General features: G+C 51.9%; 1 protein-coding gene across 3 annotated transcripts in view; it reads right to left on the reverse strand.

The window, feature by feature from the left end:
• Sardh (sarcosine dehydrogenase) overlaps positions 1–12,744 on the reverse strand; it is a 59,436-nt gene extending 46,692 nt beyond the window's left edge. Inside the window, exons 1-8 of one of the 3 annotated variants that reach the window (XM_075985547.1) lie at positions 12,686–12,744; positions 12,053–12,098; positions 9,115–9,469; positions 7,608–7,786; positions 6,292–6,471; positions 4,657–4,780; positions 4,410–4,510; positions 708–812 (exon numbers count right to left, since the gene is read on the reverse strand). In XM_075985547.1, the coding sequence (XP_075841662.1) occupies positions 708–812; positions 4,410–4,510; positions 4,657–4,780; positions 6,292–6,471; positions 7,608–7,786; positions 9,115–9,448 (1,023 nt within the window). In that variant the 5' untranslated portion in view covers positions 9,449–9,469; positions 12,053–12,098; positions 12,686–12,744. The other 2 variants (XM_075985548.1, XR_012911808.1) reach the window with 2 other exon arrangements.
• Positions 12,745–19,491: the final 6,747 nt, after the last annotated feature.

The raw sequence follows: 19,491 nt of genomic DNA on the forward strand, positions 1-19,491 counted from the left end.
GTGTTTGGCCTTTTGACCTCCCTTCTGCTTTTAAGAAGGGCAAGCTAAGCCAGTCATGGTGGCACACCCCTTTAATCCCAGCACTCAAAAGGCAGAGGCAGGGGGATCTTAGAGTTCAAATCCAGCCTGGTCTACAGAGTGAGTTCCAGAACAGCCAGAGCTGTACAGTGAGACCCTTTCTCAAGAGGGGGTGGGGTAAGCTGCAGCTGCTTTAGGCCTCCAACACAACCTGGGCAATGGGCCATCCTGTCCACCTGTACCTACAACCTCACCCCCAGTATCTATGGATGATTCATAGACTGCTAACTATATTTGGGGGTGCAGGCACCACCCACATGGCATTACTTACCTCTTAGCTTATTGTTTGTGACTTCCCACCTCCAGACATCTTGAGACGGGGGCTATTATCTTAGTCTCCCCGGCACTTTTCAGAAATAAAGGGGCTTTGGTGCAAAGTGGCCGTCTGATCATCATTTATGGCCATGTGGATGAGACAGCTGTGTGATACCCTGAACTCTCCTCCAGCCCAGAGGCCCCACTGTGGCCCTGGGGAGACCTGTATCCTTGCTACTGGCAGACCAAACACTGGGATCTTTGCAAGCTCCTCATGCTGAGGTGGGCAGCCATCCCACCCTAGCTTCTGTGTACCTGAGTGCCAGCTCTCAGAAGCACCTGTTTCTCCACCATGGGGCCCTTGGGGGTCTTACCTCCTCCCAAAAGATGGGGTTGGCCTCGTAACCACCCACAGATAAGGCATCGCCCTGCAGGCGGAGGTAGACAGAAGCATCGTGATCTCGGACATTGGGCATGTTCTGCAAGGCAGAGCAGAGAAGCCCCAGGCGTCAAGCAGGCCTGACTCCCATGCCCTGAGGCAGGCCCTGCTCTGGGGAGACCTGTGGCACCTTCTCCCGCACTGGAGACGAGCAGGGAAGGAAACAGGCAGAGACAGGCAGGAACCTTTTGCGGCAGCCCTGTTCATTTGTGAGCAGTGAACAGTAATCAAAACGGCCAAGTTAAGGACCACTTTTGGAAGCTCGGTGATGCTTTCAGTCACCAAATACTGCTTTAAAATAGCACCGGTTAGCTCTGCCAGGACCACCTCCAACACTAACGCGCTCAGAGCACTATAGCACAGGATCGTGGAGACCCCTGGTGGCCAGGGACGTCCACGTTCCTGTCCCAGCAAGACAGTTCCCAACTCAGTACTGACTCTCCTCATAGGTCCCTACAACTGAGGATACAGCAAGTGCTCAGCTCAGCACACACATGTCCACCCAGAAACTCCTATGTAGAGATACATACAGGAGTCCACCCTACTCTTAGTGGGCAGTATGGCCCTACTCCCATTTTATCCCAACTTCTGACCTCAATTTATTTTCCCCCAGCTGCATCAAACCCTGCTGGCTGCTTCCTCTTGAAAGTTGGCCTGATTACTCCTGTTCTTCTTAGTCCCTCTGAGGCAGCAGCTGGCTAGGTGACTCCAGGCTCCTCTGTCACCATGGTCACAACTGCCTCATAGCTTCTGCCAGACCTTGCTCCATTCACCGCTTTCTCTGTCTCAGCACAACCCCATGCACAACTATTACCCTTGCTGAAGGAAAGGAAACAAAGGGTTGATAATGTGGCTCAGTGGGTACAGCGCTTGTCAGCAAGTCTGAAATCCTGGATTCCATGCCCAGCACTGCACCAACTAGGAACACAGAATGGCCGGGAGTTCCAGGTTGTCCTCGGCTACAAAATCAGTCCAAAAGGAGCCTGAGCTACAAAGAGAGGGGATAGGAGGGGAATAGGAAAACAGGAAGAAGGAGGGCAAGGAGGATGAGCAGAAATAAGAGGAGGAGAGCAGAGAAAGATGGCCCATTGAGGTGGCTCACTGAATAAAGGGACTTGCCACCAAGCCTGATGACCTGAGTTTGATATTAGGTACCCACATGGTAGAACTCCATAAACTGTTCCCTATAGTATACATGCTCTCTCTCTCACACACACACACACACACACGCACGCACACACACACACGCACGCGCGCGCGCACACACACACACACACATGCTCACACGCATGCGCACACGCGCACACACATATGTAATGAATCAGAATAATGGTTTCACTCTTCTAGGCTGGAGATGGGAAGAAGGGAAGAGTCTGGTTTCAGACCCACAGCCTCCACAGGAGGGATAGGGCCTGGGAATTCTCTTACCATACCAGACTGCACCAGGCACAGCCTTGAACTCTGGGAGCTAGTGGTCCTATCCATGTGCTCTTATACCTAGAGGCACACAGGGACCCTGAGTGACTATATATAATACCTGCAGCTTCCCCCTGACTTTGACGTTCCTGGGAGGGGGATGGCCAGCTGCAGTCGATCCTACTGCTTCCCAAAAGGAGCACGTTGTCAGGCCCCAAGAGAAACCAGCTAGGACTGAGGAGTGGTGCCCCCCAGTGGACACCCTGTGGCTACCCTCTCTGCAGTCTCCGTCTATGACATACCCTCTGCCCGTCTTTATGTGGCTCTTCTGGATCCCTTCATGGTCAGAGAGTGACCCCTGGTGGCTACCTGGGGGTATGGTTCTCTCCACAGTTCTGAGCTTCAGGGATCAGCATGGCTAGTCTTTCTTGCTCACCTAATGTACAAAGTAGGTGTCTCTGTGAATAAGGACCTACTGTGTGTTTGGAGAAGTCACCCTGGGTTTGTGGCAGGAACCCACCAGACCCAGGCTTTTGCTATACTGTCTCCTACATTCACACTGTAAAACAGCCAGGCTTGGCATCTTGAAGGCAGGAGGGCAGCCAAACTCATGTAGGGTGGGGGAGGCAGGCCCCAGGGGTGAGGCTTCTCGTATGGAGAAAGGGGGTGTCCAGGTGTCCAAGACTCTTATCACTGGTCCATAAACCAGAGCAGTCTGGCCTCTCACGCTCTCCTCACCCCACAGCCTATGGCTCAGTTCCCTGAACTGTCCGTCAAAACCAAATGCCATGCCCTTTGTGATGGACCTTCTCCATCACCCTCAAACCCCCACTGAGGTATGGCCTCTTCCCTCTCCAGGTAGCCCCCCAAAAATCAAGCTGGTCTGGTCCTCCAATCTTGGTTAGAGACATCAGGCATACCATGTCCAGCCACATTTGATTGACCTAAGTGAAGTCAGTTGAGTATGGTCCATTGGAACAGGATCTACTCAGAGCCCTAGAACCCCTCGGGGGTTCCCTTTGCAGTTTCTCTGGGGGGTTCTCTTTTGCTTGTATGCATGATCCTCCTTTACTCTTCATGTAAAAACTGGGCCTTTCTCTGTTTTAGTTCCACCTCTTGGAGTAGAAAGATGAAACCCCTCCAGTCAGTGTTGGCTGCAGAGAGGATTAGATTCCCGTTGTAAAGATTTAGCAAGTGGATGGACAAAGGAAGAATAGAGGAAGGGAAAAGTGATTGGAGAGAAGGAGGGATGGAGCATGGGTAGGGGAATGGATGGAAGGCGTTAAAGAAGAAGGGATGGGGGCTGGCAAGATGGCTCAGAGGTTAAGAGCACTGACTGCTCTTCCAGAGATGCCGAGTCCAATTCCCAGCAACCACATGGTGGCTCACAACCATCTGATGCTTTCTTCTGGTGTTTAGGCAAGATGCAGACAGAACACTGTAAACACAATAAATACATAAACCTTTAAAAAAGAACTGATAGAAAAATGACTGGATGGATGGATGGATGGATGATGATAAGTAGATTGGTAAATGGCTGGGGAGATGGAAGACGACATTAAAGAAGAATATAAGGTGGGAGTAGCAAAAAGGAGAGAGGGAAGTGAATAAATGGAAAGATAAGTAGATGAAAAGCGGTCAATAAGGATAAAGGGATGGAAAAAGAAGGATGGATGCATGGGAAATACAGGGGATAGGAAGAGGAGAGGAGGAGGGTGCAGTGGGTTTAGAAAGAGTGATGCGGGGCGGGGGAGACAAGCTCAGAGGATTGGTGGGGGGAAGCAGGACAGTCAGTGACAAGGTGTCAGAAAACCACCAGCCACCAGCATAGGAAGCAGAGCAGAGTAGACCAAGAGAGGGGAGAGCGGGAGGCTTTTAACTCCAGGTGCCTGCAGGCGCACCAGGCCTGGGCTTCCCTCGCCCTCCGAGAGGTACTGAGTGCCAGGAACCAGCGTCCTCTGAACAAAGTCCTGGCTATCAGATGAGATATCAAAGACAAACCAGGCCCTGGCATCCAAGATAGGCCACACCATCAAATCCACTGTGCCAACCTTGCCAACTCATGTAAGTCTGCCAGCACCCAGAGGTCTCCCTTGCACGGAAGAGGTGCCTAAGCCTGAGGACCGCGTCATTTGTCTGCACCCCAGCTAGGTAGGTTTTAGGGCAAAGTCCTTGACCTCACCCACCCTCCCACTGCAGAGAATCCGGCACCGTTGATTACCTGGATGCCCTCAATGCGCTCAGTAACAACGTAGGCATGGTGCATGGCCACCAGTGGTACCTTCACGCCAGCCATCTGGCCCACGGTGCTCGCCCACACTCCTGGGAACAGAATGGAACAGACTCAGCTGCCACTCGAGTGGGCACAGGACATTCCTCAGCATTCCTGCCTGTCCTGACCTTCCAGCCCAGAAAGGGGTGGGACCAGAGCTGCGGGGAGGGGGGGAGCCCAAGGAGCACCATCCCACCTGCACAGTTGACCACGCAGGGTGTCTGGATGGAGCCATGCTCTGTCTCCACGGCTGCCACCCGCCGCACTCCAAAGTCATCCACCCGCGTGCGGATGCCAGTCACTGGGCAGTTTTCGATGACCTGAGGTGGGGGAAAACAGCACCTAAAGCCATGTGGAGATTCCTGAAGACCTGACCTCCATCCCTGACCTACTGGATGGGACCAGGAATGCTGCTTCTGTGAGGGACACATCCTGATTCTATTTCCCTCATTTGGTCAGAGAAACGGAAGCCACATCACAAAAAAGCAGAACCCACGTCCTTCCTTGGTTGGAAAACTTGTGCAGATATAGGAGGGGTGAGGGCACTCATTTGGAATAAGATAGTAGCTGGCTGTTTTGCAGTAGGCAAGATTCATTTGCGAAATGAGAATATGTTTGTACATCACTCTGGATTTTTTTAAGTCATAAAATGATGTGTCTGTTTATGCCTTCATGGAAACACTTGAAGAGAAACACATCAAAATGCCCACAGTCCTGCCTGACATTTTTACTGCTTTTTTTGCTTATTTATCTTTGTGTGTGTGTGTCGTGTGTCGTGTGTGGTTGTGTGTGCATGTGTTAGATGTGGTGTTGTATGCGTGTGTTATGTGTGGTGTCTGGGTGTGCATACATATGTCATGTGTGATGTCTAGGTGTGCATGCCTGTAAAAGGGTGCATGCACTGTGCTAATTATTTTTAACTGTCAACTTGAACTAATCTAGAAACACCGTGGAAGAATCTTAACTGAGGAATTATCTAGATCACGTTGGCCTATGAATGCGTCTGTGGAGAAATGTGTTGATTATCAATTGATCCAGCCCACTGTAGGCAGCACCATCCCCTGGGCTAAGTCTGGACCACATGAGTGAAGAAAGATAGCTGGGCTAGTTAGCAGGTAACACGGGTATGCTCATCCTTCTCTGCTCCTATCAGTGGGATAGGATTAGGCTAACGGCTTGAGTTCCCACCTTTACTCCTCAGTGATAGACCATAACCCGGCTGTAAGCCCAGTCAACCCTTTCCTCCCCTAAGTTATTTATTGTCGGTGTGTTTCATCACAGCCACAAACATGAAAGTGGGATATGCAGACACATTTGGAGGTCAGAGGACAGAGGACATGGGTGTCCTCCTCATCACCCTCTGCCTTTTCCCTTGGGATAGGACCTCTCGCTGAACCTGGGGCTCACTGTGTCCACTAGGACGGCAGACAGGAAACCCAGTGATCCTCCTAACTACCCTCCCCAGTGCTGAGGTTACAGTCACCCGCTACATGAATGCGGGAAGTACAAGCAAAGCCCTCAAGCTCAAGATCAAATATTTTTATCCGGTGAGCATATCCCTCATCATCATTTTGAGTTTCTCTACCATAAGTGTAGTTTGGGGCAAATGAAGACAAAATGGTAAGAATGGACCCAGAGATTTCCTGTGACAGAGTGGGATCCTTGAGTGAAGGGGGTGGGAATGCAGATGTCTGGACAGAATGGACCCCAAGGTTCCAACAGGCCCAAGACCACGGATCAGGCCAAGGATGGAGCCTGTTCCAGGTCTCGGGATTTGGAGGGAAAGGGGGTGGGCTCAAAGCAAAGACCTAGAATTGGTAGTGATGGGTACCTGAGCTCCTCGAGCCACTGCTGCCCTGGTGAGGGTGGTGCAGGTGCCAGCAGGGTCCATGGTACCGTCCTTTGGCACATACAGGGTCCCATAGAGGTCGTCCACGTTCATCAGTGGATACAGATCCTTCGTCTCCGCTGGGCTCAGCACATGGGACTCTACCCCATAGGCCTTGCCTAACTAGAGGGACGCAGAAGAAAATACCCGAGCTCATGAAAAGCAGGTCTTTAGGCCACTCATCCCACCTGGGGTCCCAGGTTCAACCCCAACCCTGCTGCTTCTAGAAGTCTGAGCAGGTCTCCACGCCCAGAGGACCCTTTGGGTCTGCTCCAGCAGGAGGGTGAAGGGGTGGAGCCAGTGCACAGACAGGGTCTGAAGCCACATCCTTTGGCTCTCGTATCTGCTGGAGTGCAGCTTTGTGAAGGGTTTGGAGAGACTGAACATCTCCTCCCAGAAATGGGCTAAAAGAAATTAGGGCAGTTGATTAAGAGCTTAGACAAGAACAAGGCAAGCTACAAATTGCTTGGTGTGACATAATAAAATTAAAATGACCCTCAGTCTCATATTTCAGGTTTGAGAATTAGGTTTCCAAGTTTCCTCCCCCAAAAACACCAACAAGATCCTGCCTTGGTGGCACTGTCAAACAGACCATGCCTCATATTTAACTAACCGAAGGCAGCTAATCCAAAGGAGGTGATGATCTATTTAACAGGGCTCCACCTGACTGGTGATGAGATTCTCTAAGAATATTTTTCTTTTTGAGACAGGGTCTCATGTAGCCCAGGCTGGTCACAAACGATATAGCCAAGGATGACCTTAAGCTACTGATCTTTCTGATGAGGTAAGAAGCATGCAGCCCTATCCCAGGCTTCGGATTCCTTCATAGGTAAAACTCAGTAACTCTGCATGGCTCTAAATTCAAGATCCGAGAGCAGGTGAGCCGCCCCATCATTTTATTCAGAGTTGTGGGTGTGCACACTAAGCAAGCACTCTATCAGCTGAGCCCCTTCCCCCACACTCCCCAGGAATCTCGAATGAGGAGTGTGGTCACACCTCTCCACCCAGGTAGCCCAGCCAGCAAAGAGCAGTAATAGGGTTTGAACCCAGATCTGCAGGCACTTGTCTCCAATGTTAAGGGATTATCGCATGCACTCACTGTTGGGGCTTCCTCCCCCTCGCTGTACCCCCCAACGAAGAACACAGCATCTAGGTGAGCTCCCAAAAGGCACACCCCCCACCTTTCCCCCAGGGAATCCGGTCACGCACCTGAGCCCCCTGCAGAGAGCATGCCCTGCTTTCCCTAGGAGCATACCCACCGACATGAGCCTCTTGTACTCATCCAGGCGCTGCCGGTTGGAGGCGATGAAGAGGCCACCGTTCTGGATCCAGCCTGTATGCATCCCAGTCTCCTCCTCCAGATCATGGCTCACCACTTGCCGTGTGTGGGCCAGAAGCTCTACCTCCACATCGCTGGGCCGCAGCTGCCACAATAAACCTGACCCAGAAAAGGGCACCGTTAGTCCCCTGCAGGGTGGCATCACATCCACTTCTGCCAGACAAATAATGGGCAGAAACGAGGAACCCAGGGAGGCTGAGTAGGACAGAGCCTGCCACAGCTGGAGGTTAGGGCTATTCTGGGGCAGCTCCAAGCAACAATATCCAAGCCTCCCATTAACAAGTGCCATCTGCGTGCCAGGCCTGGTGCAGAGTCTAGCCTAGGGTGACCTCAAGAGTCCTCAGCATCTCCTGAGAAGCCTAGGGCTAGCCTCAAACTTGCTATGTAGCCAAGAACAAACTGGAATTCTTCCTGTCTCTTGCTCCCAAGAACTGACATGATAGGCCTAAGCTACCAAACCTGACTTTGAATGGTTACAGGTCAACTTCATAGGCAGCCAATAGTTGAGTTCAAAGTCACAGAGCAGGTGAATGCGAGACAGAAAACTGACTGGAGCGAAGTAGGAAAAGACAAGATCTCCTGGGTAAACTGGGAGCATGGGGACCTTGGGGGAGGGTTGAAGGGGAGGGGAGAGGCAGGGAGGGGAGCAGAGAAAATGTAGAGCTCAATAAATATCAATAAAAAGAAAGAAGGAAGGAAGGAAGAAGAAAAAAAGGAAGGAAGGAAGGAAGGAAGGAAGAAAGAAAGAAAGAAAGAAAGACAGACAGACAGACAGACAGACAGACAGACAGAAAGAAAGAAAGAAAGAAAGAAAGAAAGAAAGAAAGAAAGAAAGAAAGAAAGAAAGAAAGAAAACTGACTGGACCCAGATAACCCAGTTTTCCTAAGACTATGACTACTACTTTCAACAGCAGGGGCAGTACATGCCAGAAACGAGGCTGGTGTGACGTGGACGGGCAGAGGTGGCAGCCCAGCTGGACCTGGCCTTGGGAGAGGGGCTGAGGGCTCAGAGCAGTGGGCCTCTTGACAGCAGCCGAGGTACAAGTGTCACCACCACACCAAATTGGCAGCTGTGTGCCTGCACGCCACTGGTTAAAAGGGTTGAGGACATGCAAACTGCGGGTGCTCAGGTTGTCACAGGGTCAGTAGGAAAGTTCCACAGAAAATGCAGCCCCTGCCATGCAGGTCCAGCCATTCTCCAGCAGGCATGTCTCCAACTGGTGGCTTTCTCTGGGGAGGGGCTCCTGCTCTCGGTACAGACAGCTGCCTGGACCCAGCTTCACCCCGACCCAGAGGGCCACAGGCAGTGCCTATGCTCTCCCTGGCACAGCTCTTCGGAGAAAAGAGTCTGGCTGGCCTGACTCTGCGGCCACTCCCAGACTGACCCCAGCTGTGTCCCGCCTACCCGCCAGCACCCAGGCTCCCACCTGCTGTGTGCCAGGTGGTCCCGGAGGTCAGTCGCTCTCTCTCCAGCAGCACTGCTCGGCCTACACCCAGTTTGGCCAAGTGGTACAGGGTCTGGCAGCCCAAGCTGCCCCCGCCAATGACCACAACATCGGCTGAGCTAGGCAGGGGCTGGCTTGGTCCTTGGGTCACCACCGAGGAACCTTGTGCCTCCTCCTTCAGGGTCCGCTGGTATGGAACATTCTTCTCAGTAGTGGGCCGGGCATCCCTGGCTAGGGGCTGCAGCCCCAGGTTCCGAACAGATCTCCCTTGAGGACAGGTGGCAGCCACGCGTAGGGCTCGGCTCAGCGAAGCCATGGGGACTTAATGCTTCTGTACCTTAGGGAGCCAATAAGAGAATCAGGCCGGATGGGGTGCAATGCAGACACTGTAGGGCTGGACTATGTGCATGTCCATTACCTGGAGCTCCCATACTTAGCCTTCTTTCTGCTGCTTCCCCATGGTATATACTCACTCAGTCATTCACTCATTCACCCATATATTCTGTCATCCACTCACCCATTCACTAATGCACTCACTCATCCACTCATTCATTCACTCATTCATTCACTCATTCATTCACTCACTCATCCACTCGCCCACTCACTTACTCATTCATTCACACCCATTCACTCACCCATTCACTCACTCACTAACTCATCCACTCACTCACCCATTCACTCATTCACTCACTCATTCACCCATTCACTCACCCATTCACTCATTCACTCACTCACCCATTCACTCACCCATTCACTCACTCACCCATTCACTCATTCACTCACTCATCCATTCACTCACTCACCCATTCACTCACTCATTCACTCACTCACTCACTCACCCATTCACCCACTCACCCATTCACTCACCCATTCACTCACTCACCCATTCACCCATTCACCCACTCACCCATTCACCCACTCACCCATTCACTCACCCATTCACCCATTCACCCACTCACCCATTCACTCACTCACCCATTCACTCACTCACCCATTCACTCACTCACCCATTCACTCACTCACCCATTCACTCATTCACTCACTCACCCATTCACCCACTCACCCATTCACTCACCCATTCACTCATTCACTCACTCATCCATTCACTCACTCACCCATTCACTCATTCACTCACTCACTCACTCACCCACTCACCCATTCACTCACCCATTCACCCATTCACCCACTCACCCATTCACCCACTCACCCATTCACTCACTCATTCATCCACTCACCCATTCAGCATTGATGTCTCAAGGCTGGATGGATACACAGCAGGCTCTAGCTGGGCTCAGGGGAGACAGCTCTGGGTAGGGTGTGTCAGAGAAGTGGCAGATAGCCCAAATGAAGCATAAGGAAGAGCAGTATCCAGAGAGGACAGGCACGTGAGGACTGATATGGAATATTCCTTTACATTGTGTGGGCTAGGCATAAGAAAGTGCCTCAGAGGGGCACTGATGTCCTCACAGGAGCACTGGGCACCCGGACAGCATGATACAGAGGTGAGAACACCCAGGGCCTGGCGAGTCTGAGTTTCCTACAAGTGTTGTGGGCCCTGTCCTGGTCTGAGCTAGAGAAGGGCCCTAGGGCTGCTGGACTAGACTTGGGAAGAAAGACTGCAGGCCCAGAGGAGGCGTGACTGCATTGATAGGAATGTGTGAGGTCACCTGCACACAGGGAGAGCCAGGCCGAGGTGGGTGGCCATGTGGAGGAGGCAAGGGGCAATAATAGCTCTAAACGGGAGCTGGCAGTAGACCCAGACAGGGCCCTAGTACGATCCCCCAGGACAATCCCCACTCAACCCCACATAAGCTGTTGCTCCTTCAGTGGCTCCCAGCAGAAGCCAATGGAGGCCGTGGTGTCTAAACATACACACCCCTCCAGGAATCTGGATTTCAGATGGGGCTCAGACACTGGCTTAAGAGACCTCACTTCTCTCTGTCCCGTCCACAGTTCTTCCAGTTACCCTTAAGGGCTCATCAAGAGACCCTCCTCCAGGACACCCCCATCGCCCTATCCACCAACATGTAGTGATAAAAGTGTACCAGGAATGGTGGTACCCAGGGTGTCTCCCAAGGAGTGGATCCCACCCAGCACAGGGAAGGAAGAATGTCTCCAAGGGGTTTCCTGTGCTCTTTCCTGGGATCAGCAGGAAAACCAAAGGCTTTGGTTATGACCCGGAGTGCTGGGTCCTTAGAACTGTGCCTGTTACCATGAGGCCAGTTAAATTCCCCCATCAGGCCGGGCGATGGTGGCGCACGCCTTTAATCCCAGCACTCGGGAGGCAGAGGTAGGCGGATCTCTGTGAGTTCGAGACCAGCCTGGTCTACAGAGCTAGTTCCAGGACAGGCTCCGAAGCCACAGAGAAACCCTGTCTCGAAAAACCAAAAAAAAAAAAAAAAAAAATTCCCCCATCAGGTGTAGACGATAGCTCACTGCTACAGAATGACCTGAGGCCGGTGACTCTTACCTCTAGTTCAGAGAAAGAGACTGAGGCTGCGGAGACAGGGTTCCTAGGGTGGCCAAGGTCACAGGCCTCTGATCAGCCGCACTGAGCAAAGGGCACTGTGATCCAAAAGCCAAATGTTCCCCTGATTCCCCACCACCGCCACCCCGTCTGGGGACTTGGACCCACTGTGGCCCCATATTCCACCTGTTTGCACTTCTGAGCCCTCATTGGACACAGCAGGAGACAGAGCAGGTCAGAGCCAAGCCGCCCACTCAACACCCCACTCCAAGGGTAGGGCCAGGAGTCTATGCTGAGAGGCCTTGGGAGTGGAGAGTGGGTGGACTTGCAGGCAGGAGCTGTCCTTGGCTTACAGTCTCTCAGGTCATTCCCATCCCTACAGTGACAGCTGCCAGTCTCTGTGGCTTCCGTGGATGAGACAAGGCATTCCCCTTGGTGGGAGTCTATACGTACCTTAGTCTTGAATGTCCTTAGTTCTCCAGAAGCTCCGGAGAGGGTCCTAGCAAGAGCAAGTCAGCAGAATATGAACCCAGTCGAGGCTCTGCAGGACCAGGTAGTGCCTCCTTCTTAAGATACTGCACCAGGCACCACACACCTGCCAGAAGCACCTCCTTCCTCTCCAGACTCTGCCCAGTGCCGATACTGCTGGCCTGGGGATCTGCCACGTGCCCCTTCCCTCCCAGCCAGTCACAGCAGGGTTGGGGGATGGGGCGGCCAGGCCCCCAGACTGCTCCTCCTGCTTCAGAACAGCTGTTTCATGAACCTGCCCTCTGGCCCCTGCAGCTCCCGCCCTCAGCTTCCCAAGGATCAGGGCAGGGGACACGTGGAATAAGAGCTCAGTCACAGGCCTGAGATCTCAGACACACGGCCTTCTTTGAAGGCTGCAACAGGGTAGAAGGGTACATAAGCGGGGAAGGCACTCTGCAGAACCCTCCCATGCGGGAGCCCTCTCCTGTAACCCCAGTTACCCACGGTCTTCCTGTCTACTCCATGGTCCCTTCGGCCAGAGGCAGAGGGAGGTCCCAGCTAAACTTTTCCAACCCAGCCTGTGAAGGGGCTGCCAGGACACCACCCCTCCCTTCTTACCCAAGCTGCATCTGGGTCTAGCTGAACAGGCCACCCACTCCCTTGCTGCTGGCTCAAAGTCTCCGCCTACAACTGGGGCAGGAGTGAACCTCCCACTACCCCAGCTTCCTGGCCAGCCCAGCTGGGGCAGCTGCCAAGTGGACAGTTCTCCCAGCAAGGCAGCGGAGCAGGGCTATGAAACTTGAACCTAGCTCTCTGGGGTGACCTCCGCCTCTCACGTTTCCTTCTTCATCACTAACCCAGGAGTCTCCATATTACTGTGGTGGCCCTGGGCATTCTGTCTTCCCATACTTGCCCACCCTGGTTCCCCATCCCCTGAACCAGGCGGCTGTATGGGTAGACCATTCTTCCTCGAAATGAGGCCCCTGATGAGGTCATCTTGGCACAAGTATGTCTCTCCAGTCTCAGCTTGCTAACTCCTGGGACTAGACAAAAAGTTTACTGTCCAAAGAAGCCAGCAAGTAGTCTGTGCTGACATGGCAGGGGCTGCCCCCGCATCCCAGACATTGTGTCCATCCCAGACAGAAGATGCCCAGAGTGAACCCAGGAAGAACCAATATGTTTCAAAACCTCTGGATGTCCAAAGAATCAGAGGAGGTGCTGGTACCAAATGGCCCCCACTTCTGCTCCAATTGGAGAAGAGGGACGGATATTGATGTGACACCCTACTAAGTGTTAGGAATTTTTCCTAATGTGAGCTCTCTGCCAACACAAAAATCCCAATCAAGCCAAATCAAAACAAGCCAAATTAAAAATATCCAGGTTTAATGGGATTCTGCGCTCTTGGGTGGCCCTGAGGGGAAAAACGGGAGGCCGCGGATGCAACCACCGGTGGGAGAGGAAAGAGACCACATGTTCCTCTTCAGGAGTTCATTTAAATATCCTGTGGGAGTGGTCCTGACCACATGTTGGGATTTGGAGTCCAGACCAATACAACTCTCAAGGCTGGGGGCTAGCTTTGTAGCGAGGGGCTGGGGTCTACACTCCCAACTTAACATTCCAGACTTGGATATAGAAATGACAGGAAATTAAAGTAATAATTGTGACCAACAATTTGGGCTCTCTAGGAAAAGGGGCGTTGACTCAAGTCTGGCTACTTCCTGCGGGTATATGGTGATGTGGGGAAGGGGACAGCTAGGTGTTGGTGGGTCCACGCCTAGCATGAAGTGTGGCTGGAAATGTACTGTCATCCCAGAGATATCAGGCATCTCTTCCTTGGGGGAGGTGAGAAAGCAGGTGTCTAGGAAGAAAATATTGTTATTACCAAAGATGAATGTGCCAGGATGAGGAGCAGGTAGGCCCTTCACTGTGGCATTCTGGAAAACCGGAGGGTGGAGGGTCCTGTCTGCTGGACAGACCAAGCGTCCTGAGTAGGTGCCCGCTTGAGCCTAGAGAGATGGTACAAACATGGGTGTCCCAGGAGCTTGGCAGCTTAGGGGGTGGTGAGAATTACCATGTGAGGTCCTGTCCATTGAGGTTTGAGAGACCTAGGAGTTAACTGTTTGAGGAGTACTCTGTCCCCTGGTAGAGCGGGGCAGGTTTAGGGGCATTAGTGTCCATTGGTGTGGGGGCAGGGAGACAACCGTCAGTATATGAATGGAGAAGGGACTTTAAAAAGGAGAGGTAGGCTAGGTACCCTGCCAGTGGAGGAGTTTGAACTAGGAGGTGATGAGTAAGGAGAAAGGGCCTGCCATAAAGCAGCTCAAAAGGGCTCAGGCCCATAGGGGAATCTGAGGTGGCCCTGAGGCAAGTAAAGGCAGTGGGGAGAAGGAAGGGCCAAGCTAACCTGAGTTCAATGGAGAGCTTGGTTAGTTGTTGTTTGATGAGTCCATTGGCCCTCTCCACCTTTCCTGAGGATTGTGGATGGTAGGGGGTATGGAATTTCCAGGAGATGTTGAGAGCTTCTGACATGAACTCCGTGACCCTGAGCCACCACATCTGCTGTTTCCCTGGGGACCGGGAATGCTTCTATCCCTCCTGTAAAAGTGTCCACAAGTGTTAAGAGATGAGGGAGTTTTTCATGAGTAGGCATATGAGTGAAATCAACCTGCTAATCTTCGCCCGGTTGGTGTCCGCCAAGCTGGTGTAGAGACTGACATATGTGGAGAGCCCCTTGTGGGTTAGCCTGGGCACACGTCTGGCAAGAGGAGTGAACCTGTAAAATATGATCTTGGAGATGAGTGGGGTCAAAAAGGGGCTCTAAGAAGCAGAACAAAGCTTTGGGGAAGTGGCTAAGGATATCTTGACCCAGTAAAGGTGCTGGGCAAGCAGGTATCACTAAGAAAGAATGAGAGAAAAATTGTCCTGCAAGAATGCAGGCCAGTGGCAAAGTTTTAAGTGGGGAGGAACGAGTCCCGTCTATCCCCATAACTGGAATTGGTGAGGGGAATGTAAGGCCCGAGTGAGAATAAAAGTAATGGACTTACCCACTACCTGCAACTTTACCCTATGCTTGGATAGGGTATGGGACGTACCAAATCTGGGTAGCATCAATCCTCTATAAGGCTGAGAAGTTCGAAGGCTGGCACAGTTTCACTTGCCAATGTTGGTGAAGCTGGACCTCCGAGCATGGGGTCATTGTGATTTCCAGTGTCCAGGTTGCTGGCAGATAGGGCATAACCTCGAAGGAGGCATAGTGCAATATCGTGACACATGACCATTTAGGCCACACTTGAAACAGCTTGTCTGTGAGGTTGACTTAGGCTGGGCTCCATCAGGGTAGAGCCTTGTCGTTGGCTTCCCTTGTCCCCTTCCTGTGACCTTAGGGTGGCTGCTAAGGCCTGGGTCTATAGGTTAGCTGCCTGTTGTAGCCATGTAAAGGCCATTTTCACCAATTCTTTTATAGGAGTTTGGGGACCCTCCTCATCCTTTCTTAACTTTAAGCAGAAAGATTAGTAGAAAAGGAACCTAGCCACTTTTCTATCTGAGAGAGATCTGGAAGAGAAAAGGGAACATGAACTTTTTATAATGCCATCGGCTCCCGCCACTTTCCAGAGAGAACAGAGAAGGGCAGAGCTATGGTGGGATCTGGTATGGGAGGAGACTGGGCTAGCACAGTGCGCAGAGAGGTCCAAGGGTGGGGAGATGAGGTAGGAGAGGGAGAGGAAGGTGGGTAAGGTGGAAATTGATCTTGAACCTCTGGATTGGGAAGGAAGGGGGTAGATGGGGAAGGAGAGGAATGTGGAGAATGTTGCTCCACAGGAGGTGGTTGGGTAGTGTGGGCTTGAGGGAGTGGGAGAGGGGCCAGTGCCTCTGGCTGCATGGTGCTGCGAGACACTGGCTACTAAGGGAAGGGCAGGAGTGCAGAGCCCCAAAACCATGGACATATGTAAGCTCTGTCCATTTGTCTTCATGGCGGCAAAAATTTTCTAGTTCCCAGAGGACCATTGAGGCCAAATTTTAGTGCATAGGGAAATTAACCATTTGGGACAGATTGTATCAGAGAGTCTCAATTTAAAAAGATTTTGTAAGATGCATCCATGGGGAGACAGCGGATCTGGCTTTGAACTGCAAGTGCCCATTTTAAAGTCTATACCCAACCAAGTTGCCTAAGTCTATTACATCGTGTCTGCTAAAATAACTTTTAGGCCTAATGGGGTTGTGGAAATTGAATGCTTGGCATCCTAAAGCAAACAAATCCCACCTCGGCCAAGCCTGGTCTTGCTGGTCTAGCCGGTGCTGAGATCAAACTCTTGGCATGAGCTTGTGGCTTCAACAAGAGTTTGATATGGACAAAAATAAGTACGAATGGGTCCCCCCAAAACCCTATAGCATTGACAAGAAAAACGGACTCACCAAGATTCAGCCGCTGTAGCCCAGGAGCCAGTTTTAGCAGGGTGTGGAGAGCTCAGATTGTAGACTAGGGGGCTTTCAACACGTGGCCTAGGGCTACGCGGAAAGACTGCCCAACCTGGTGGGACCTCCAGATGTTAGGAATTTTTCCTAAAGTGAGCTCTCTGTCAACACAAAATCCCAATCATGACAAGTCAAAACAAGCTAAATTAAGAAATATCCAGGTTTAATGGGATTCCTGCGCTCTCATGTGGTCCCGAGGGGGAACTGGGAGGTCGCCAATGCGACCACTGGCGGGAGTGGAAAGAGACCATGTGTTCCTCTTTTGAGAGTTCACTTAAATACCCTGTGGGAGTGGTCCTGACCCCTCCCTGGCATACTGGGATTTGGAGTCCAGACCAATACAACCCTAAGGCCCGGGGGCTACGATAGATGCGAGGGACTGGGGTCTATGCTCCCAACTTAACACTCAGCACATAGGAAGGGACAGGGTGCTGGGTGCTGGAATTCACAACTGGACCCTTGGATTCTTACTCACATGGAACTGTCCAGCTTTCTGACTTGCGGCCAGCTTGTCTCTCAGGTACGTTTACTGAGCCCCTACTGCATACAAAAAAATTGCTGGGGACTCAGAAATACCTAAGACCCAGGCCTGGCTTAGAGGGACTTGGGATACAGGAAGCAAACAGGAAGGGGAGAGGCCCCCACTTCTGACTGGAAAGTTGCTTTGAAGTGGAACATTCCAGAGGAGGTGGCAGGGACTCTGACTAGCCAGGTCTCACTCTATGCCTTGAGGGCTGGTTGGCCCCAGCAGCTTGAGGCTTCTCTGCGACACTATGGGATCCTGAGACGGGAGAGAACTGCTAGTCCTTCCAGATGTAGCCTGTCCCAACAAACTGAAGCCAGGCTGTGTTCACTAGACAGAGTGACAGACTGAGTGGAGAGAAGGAAGCAGGAACATGGCCCAAGTCTCTTTGAGTCCCAGCCCCAGTGGTGTGTGAAGGAGGAACACCTGATTAATACAGCCCTGGGGGCGGTGGCTGGACCAGGCTCACACGGGCAGTTTCAAAGTTGTCCTGAGGCAAGAGGACAGCATATTCTCCTGGACTTTGGATAGGGGTGGTGGCTGGAGTTTGGGCCTGGTGGCTGGTCAGCATTGTAGGAGTTGTTGTTGACCCCAGCATGGCACTCCGCTCAGGTCAAGGCTGTGTCCGAGTGCTGGAGAGCATAGCTCACAGCAGGGACTCAAGGGCAAGGGTCCTGATGACACACATCACACAGGCTGTTCTCCTCACGTCTCCCACCACCAAGCAGAATTGTGGTCTACCCCTACCCTATCCAACCTCCATCCCACCCCACCCCTACACCTCATTCCTCCTTACTCCACCCACACCAGGCTGCCAACTTCACAGCAGCCTTAGAAATTTCTCTGAGTATTTTGACTCTCCTGGTATATGCAAGGGGCATGGTAAAACAAAATAGCAGCCCCATGGGGTAGAAAAGGGCAAGGTTTATTCCAAACTGCCAAAGCTGTCATGGAGAGAGTAGAGAGAAGCAAGAGGGAACAATCTGGAAGGTAATAAGAATGGGTTTCTGGAAGAAGGGGAGTCTAGGAGCTGGAGAAGGGCTTTGAAGTGTGTAACGAGTATTTGTGAGTAGTGGCAGAGGGAGCCTGAGGCTGGAATGGACTTTGATAAGCTGATAGGCAGCGCAGGCACACTTATGTTACTGGGAGAATCACCCATCCCTTTTGCCAGAGATAGGGAAATGGGAAGTGGGAAGCAGTTTCACAAGTTCCCCTAGGAATGCTGGCTTTTACCCACCAGAAATCCTCCTATACTCCAAGTTGAACACATTTCTGGACATTTGAACTGCATTTGAACTTGGGGAATTGGGGTTTCCATTGGACCTTACACTAGCACACTATGAAGTACAAACAGGGGTCACTGTTGATCCCCTTCTCTGGGGTGGGGGATTATCTCCAGGCCATGACTCTTCCCCTGCACAAGCTCAAACAAGAACTGTGGCAGACTGGCCTTCCCCGTCCTCGAGATCCTGAGACTTTCCTTCAATCCAGGCTGAGCTCCCACTGCTGGTCAGCTTTCCAGGGCAGAAGGGTGGATACCACCACATAAGTGTGCCTGCGCTGCCTATCAGCTTATCAAAGTCCATTCCAGCCTCAGGCTCCCTCTGCCACTACTCACAAATACTCGTTACACACTTCAAAGCCCTTCCCCTAGCAGGAAGGTGTTGGAGGGAGGGTCTCCTGCCAAACTCCACTTGTGCCCCTGGGAGAATCCAGAGCAGAGAGAGAAAGACTGAACATGGCCAGCAGACTGGACCTGGCCATGAGAGAAGCAGGAACATGGAGGGGGGAGTGGAGGACACATAACAGAGTCCTATGGAGAATGAGTCACTGAAGGAAGAGAAGCCCATGAGCTGGAGGGAAGTTTAGGGAAGGGACAAGGTAAGGAGTTTGAAATGTGTAACTGGCTCTTGTAATACTGAGGGAGCCTGGAGGCCAGCATGAACTTTGATACGCTAGTGAACGCCAAAATTTGACCCTTCTGGCTTTTGGAATTTGGGGAAATGGAGTCTTCTTTGGACCTGACAAGGAACAGGTGCTCAGGAGCCTGGGTGCTCAGCTGCGGTCACTCTGGGCAGTGATGGTGTGAAGGACCAACAGGGGCCAGTCAGCATGCAACTGTATATTTGACATCTGAGTGTTGGGTCCAGGGGGGGTTACGCAAAGATGGGGACAGACCACCAAAGTCTAATAAACCTTCAGAAGCAAACTTTATTCCAGAAACTAGAATCCAAGAAAATAAAATAAAATAAAAGATCTCCATAGAAGCATGAAGAGCTTGTCAGCTAGCTGAGACCACAGCCAGAGATGGATTTTATTAGGTTGTGTCAAAGGCCAGTTTCTGAACTCATCTTTTTATAGTAGGGGCACCAAGCATTAGTTCTGAACAAAGGAGTTTTTACAATCTCAAGGTAAATCTCAGATACAG

This window comes from Microtus pennsylvanicus, chromosome 9 (genome assembly GCF_037038515.1).
Source record: "Microtus pennsylvanicus isolate mMicPen1 chromosome 9, mMicPen1.hap1, whole genome shotgun sequence".
NCBI classification, from domain to species: domain Eukaryota; kingdom Metazoa; phylum Chordata; class Mammalia; order Rodentia; family Cricetidae; genus Microtus; species Microtus pennsylvanicus.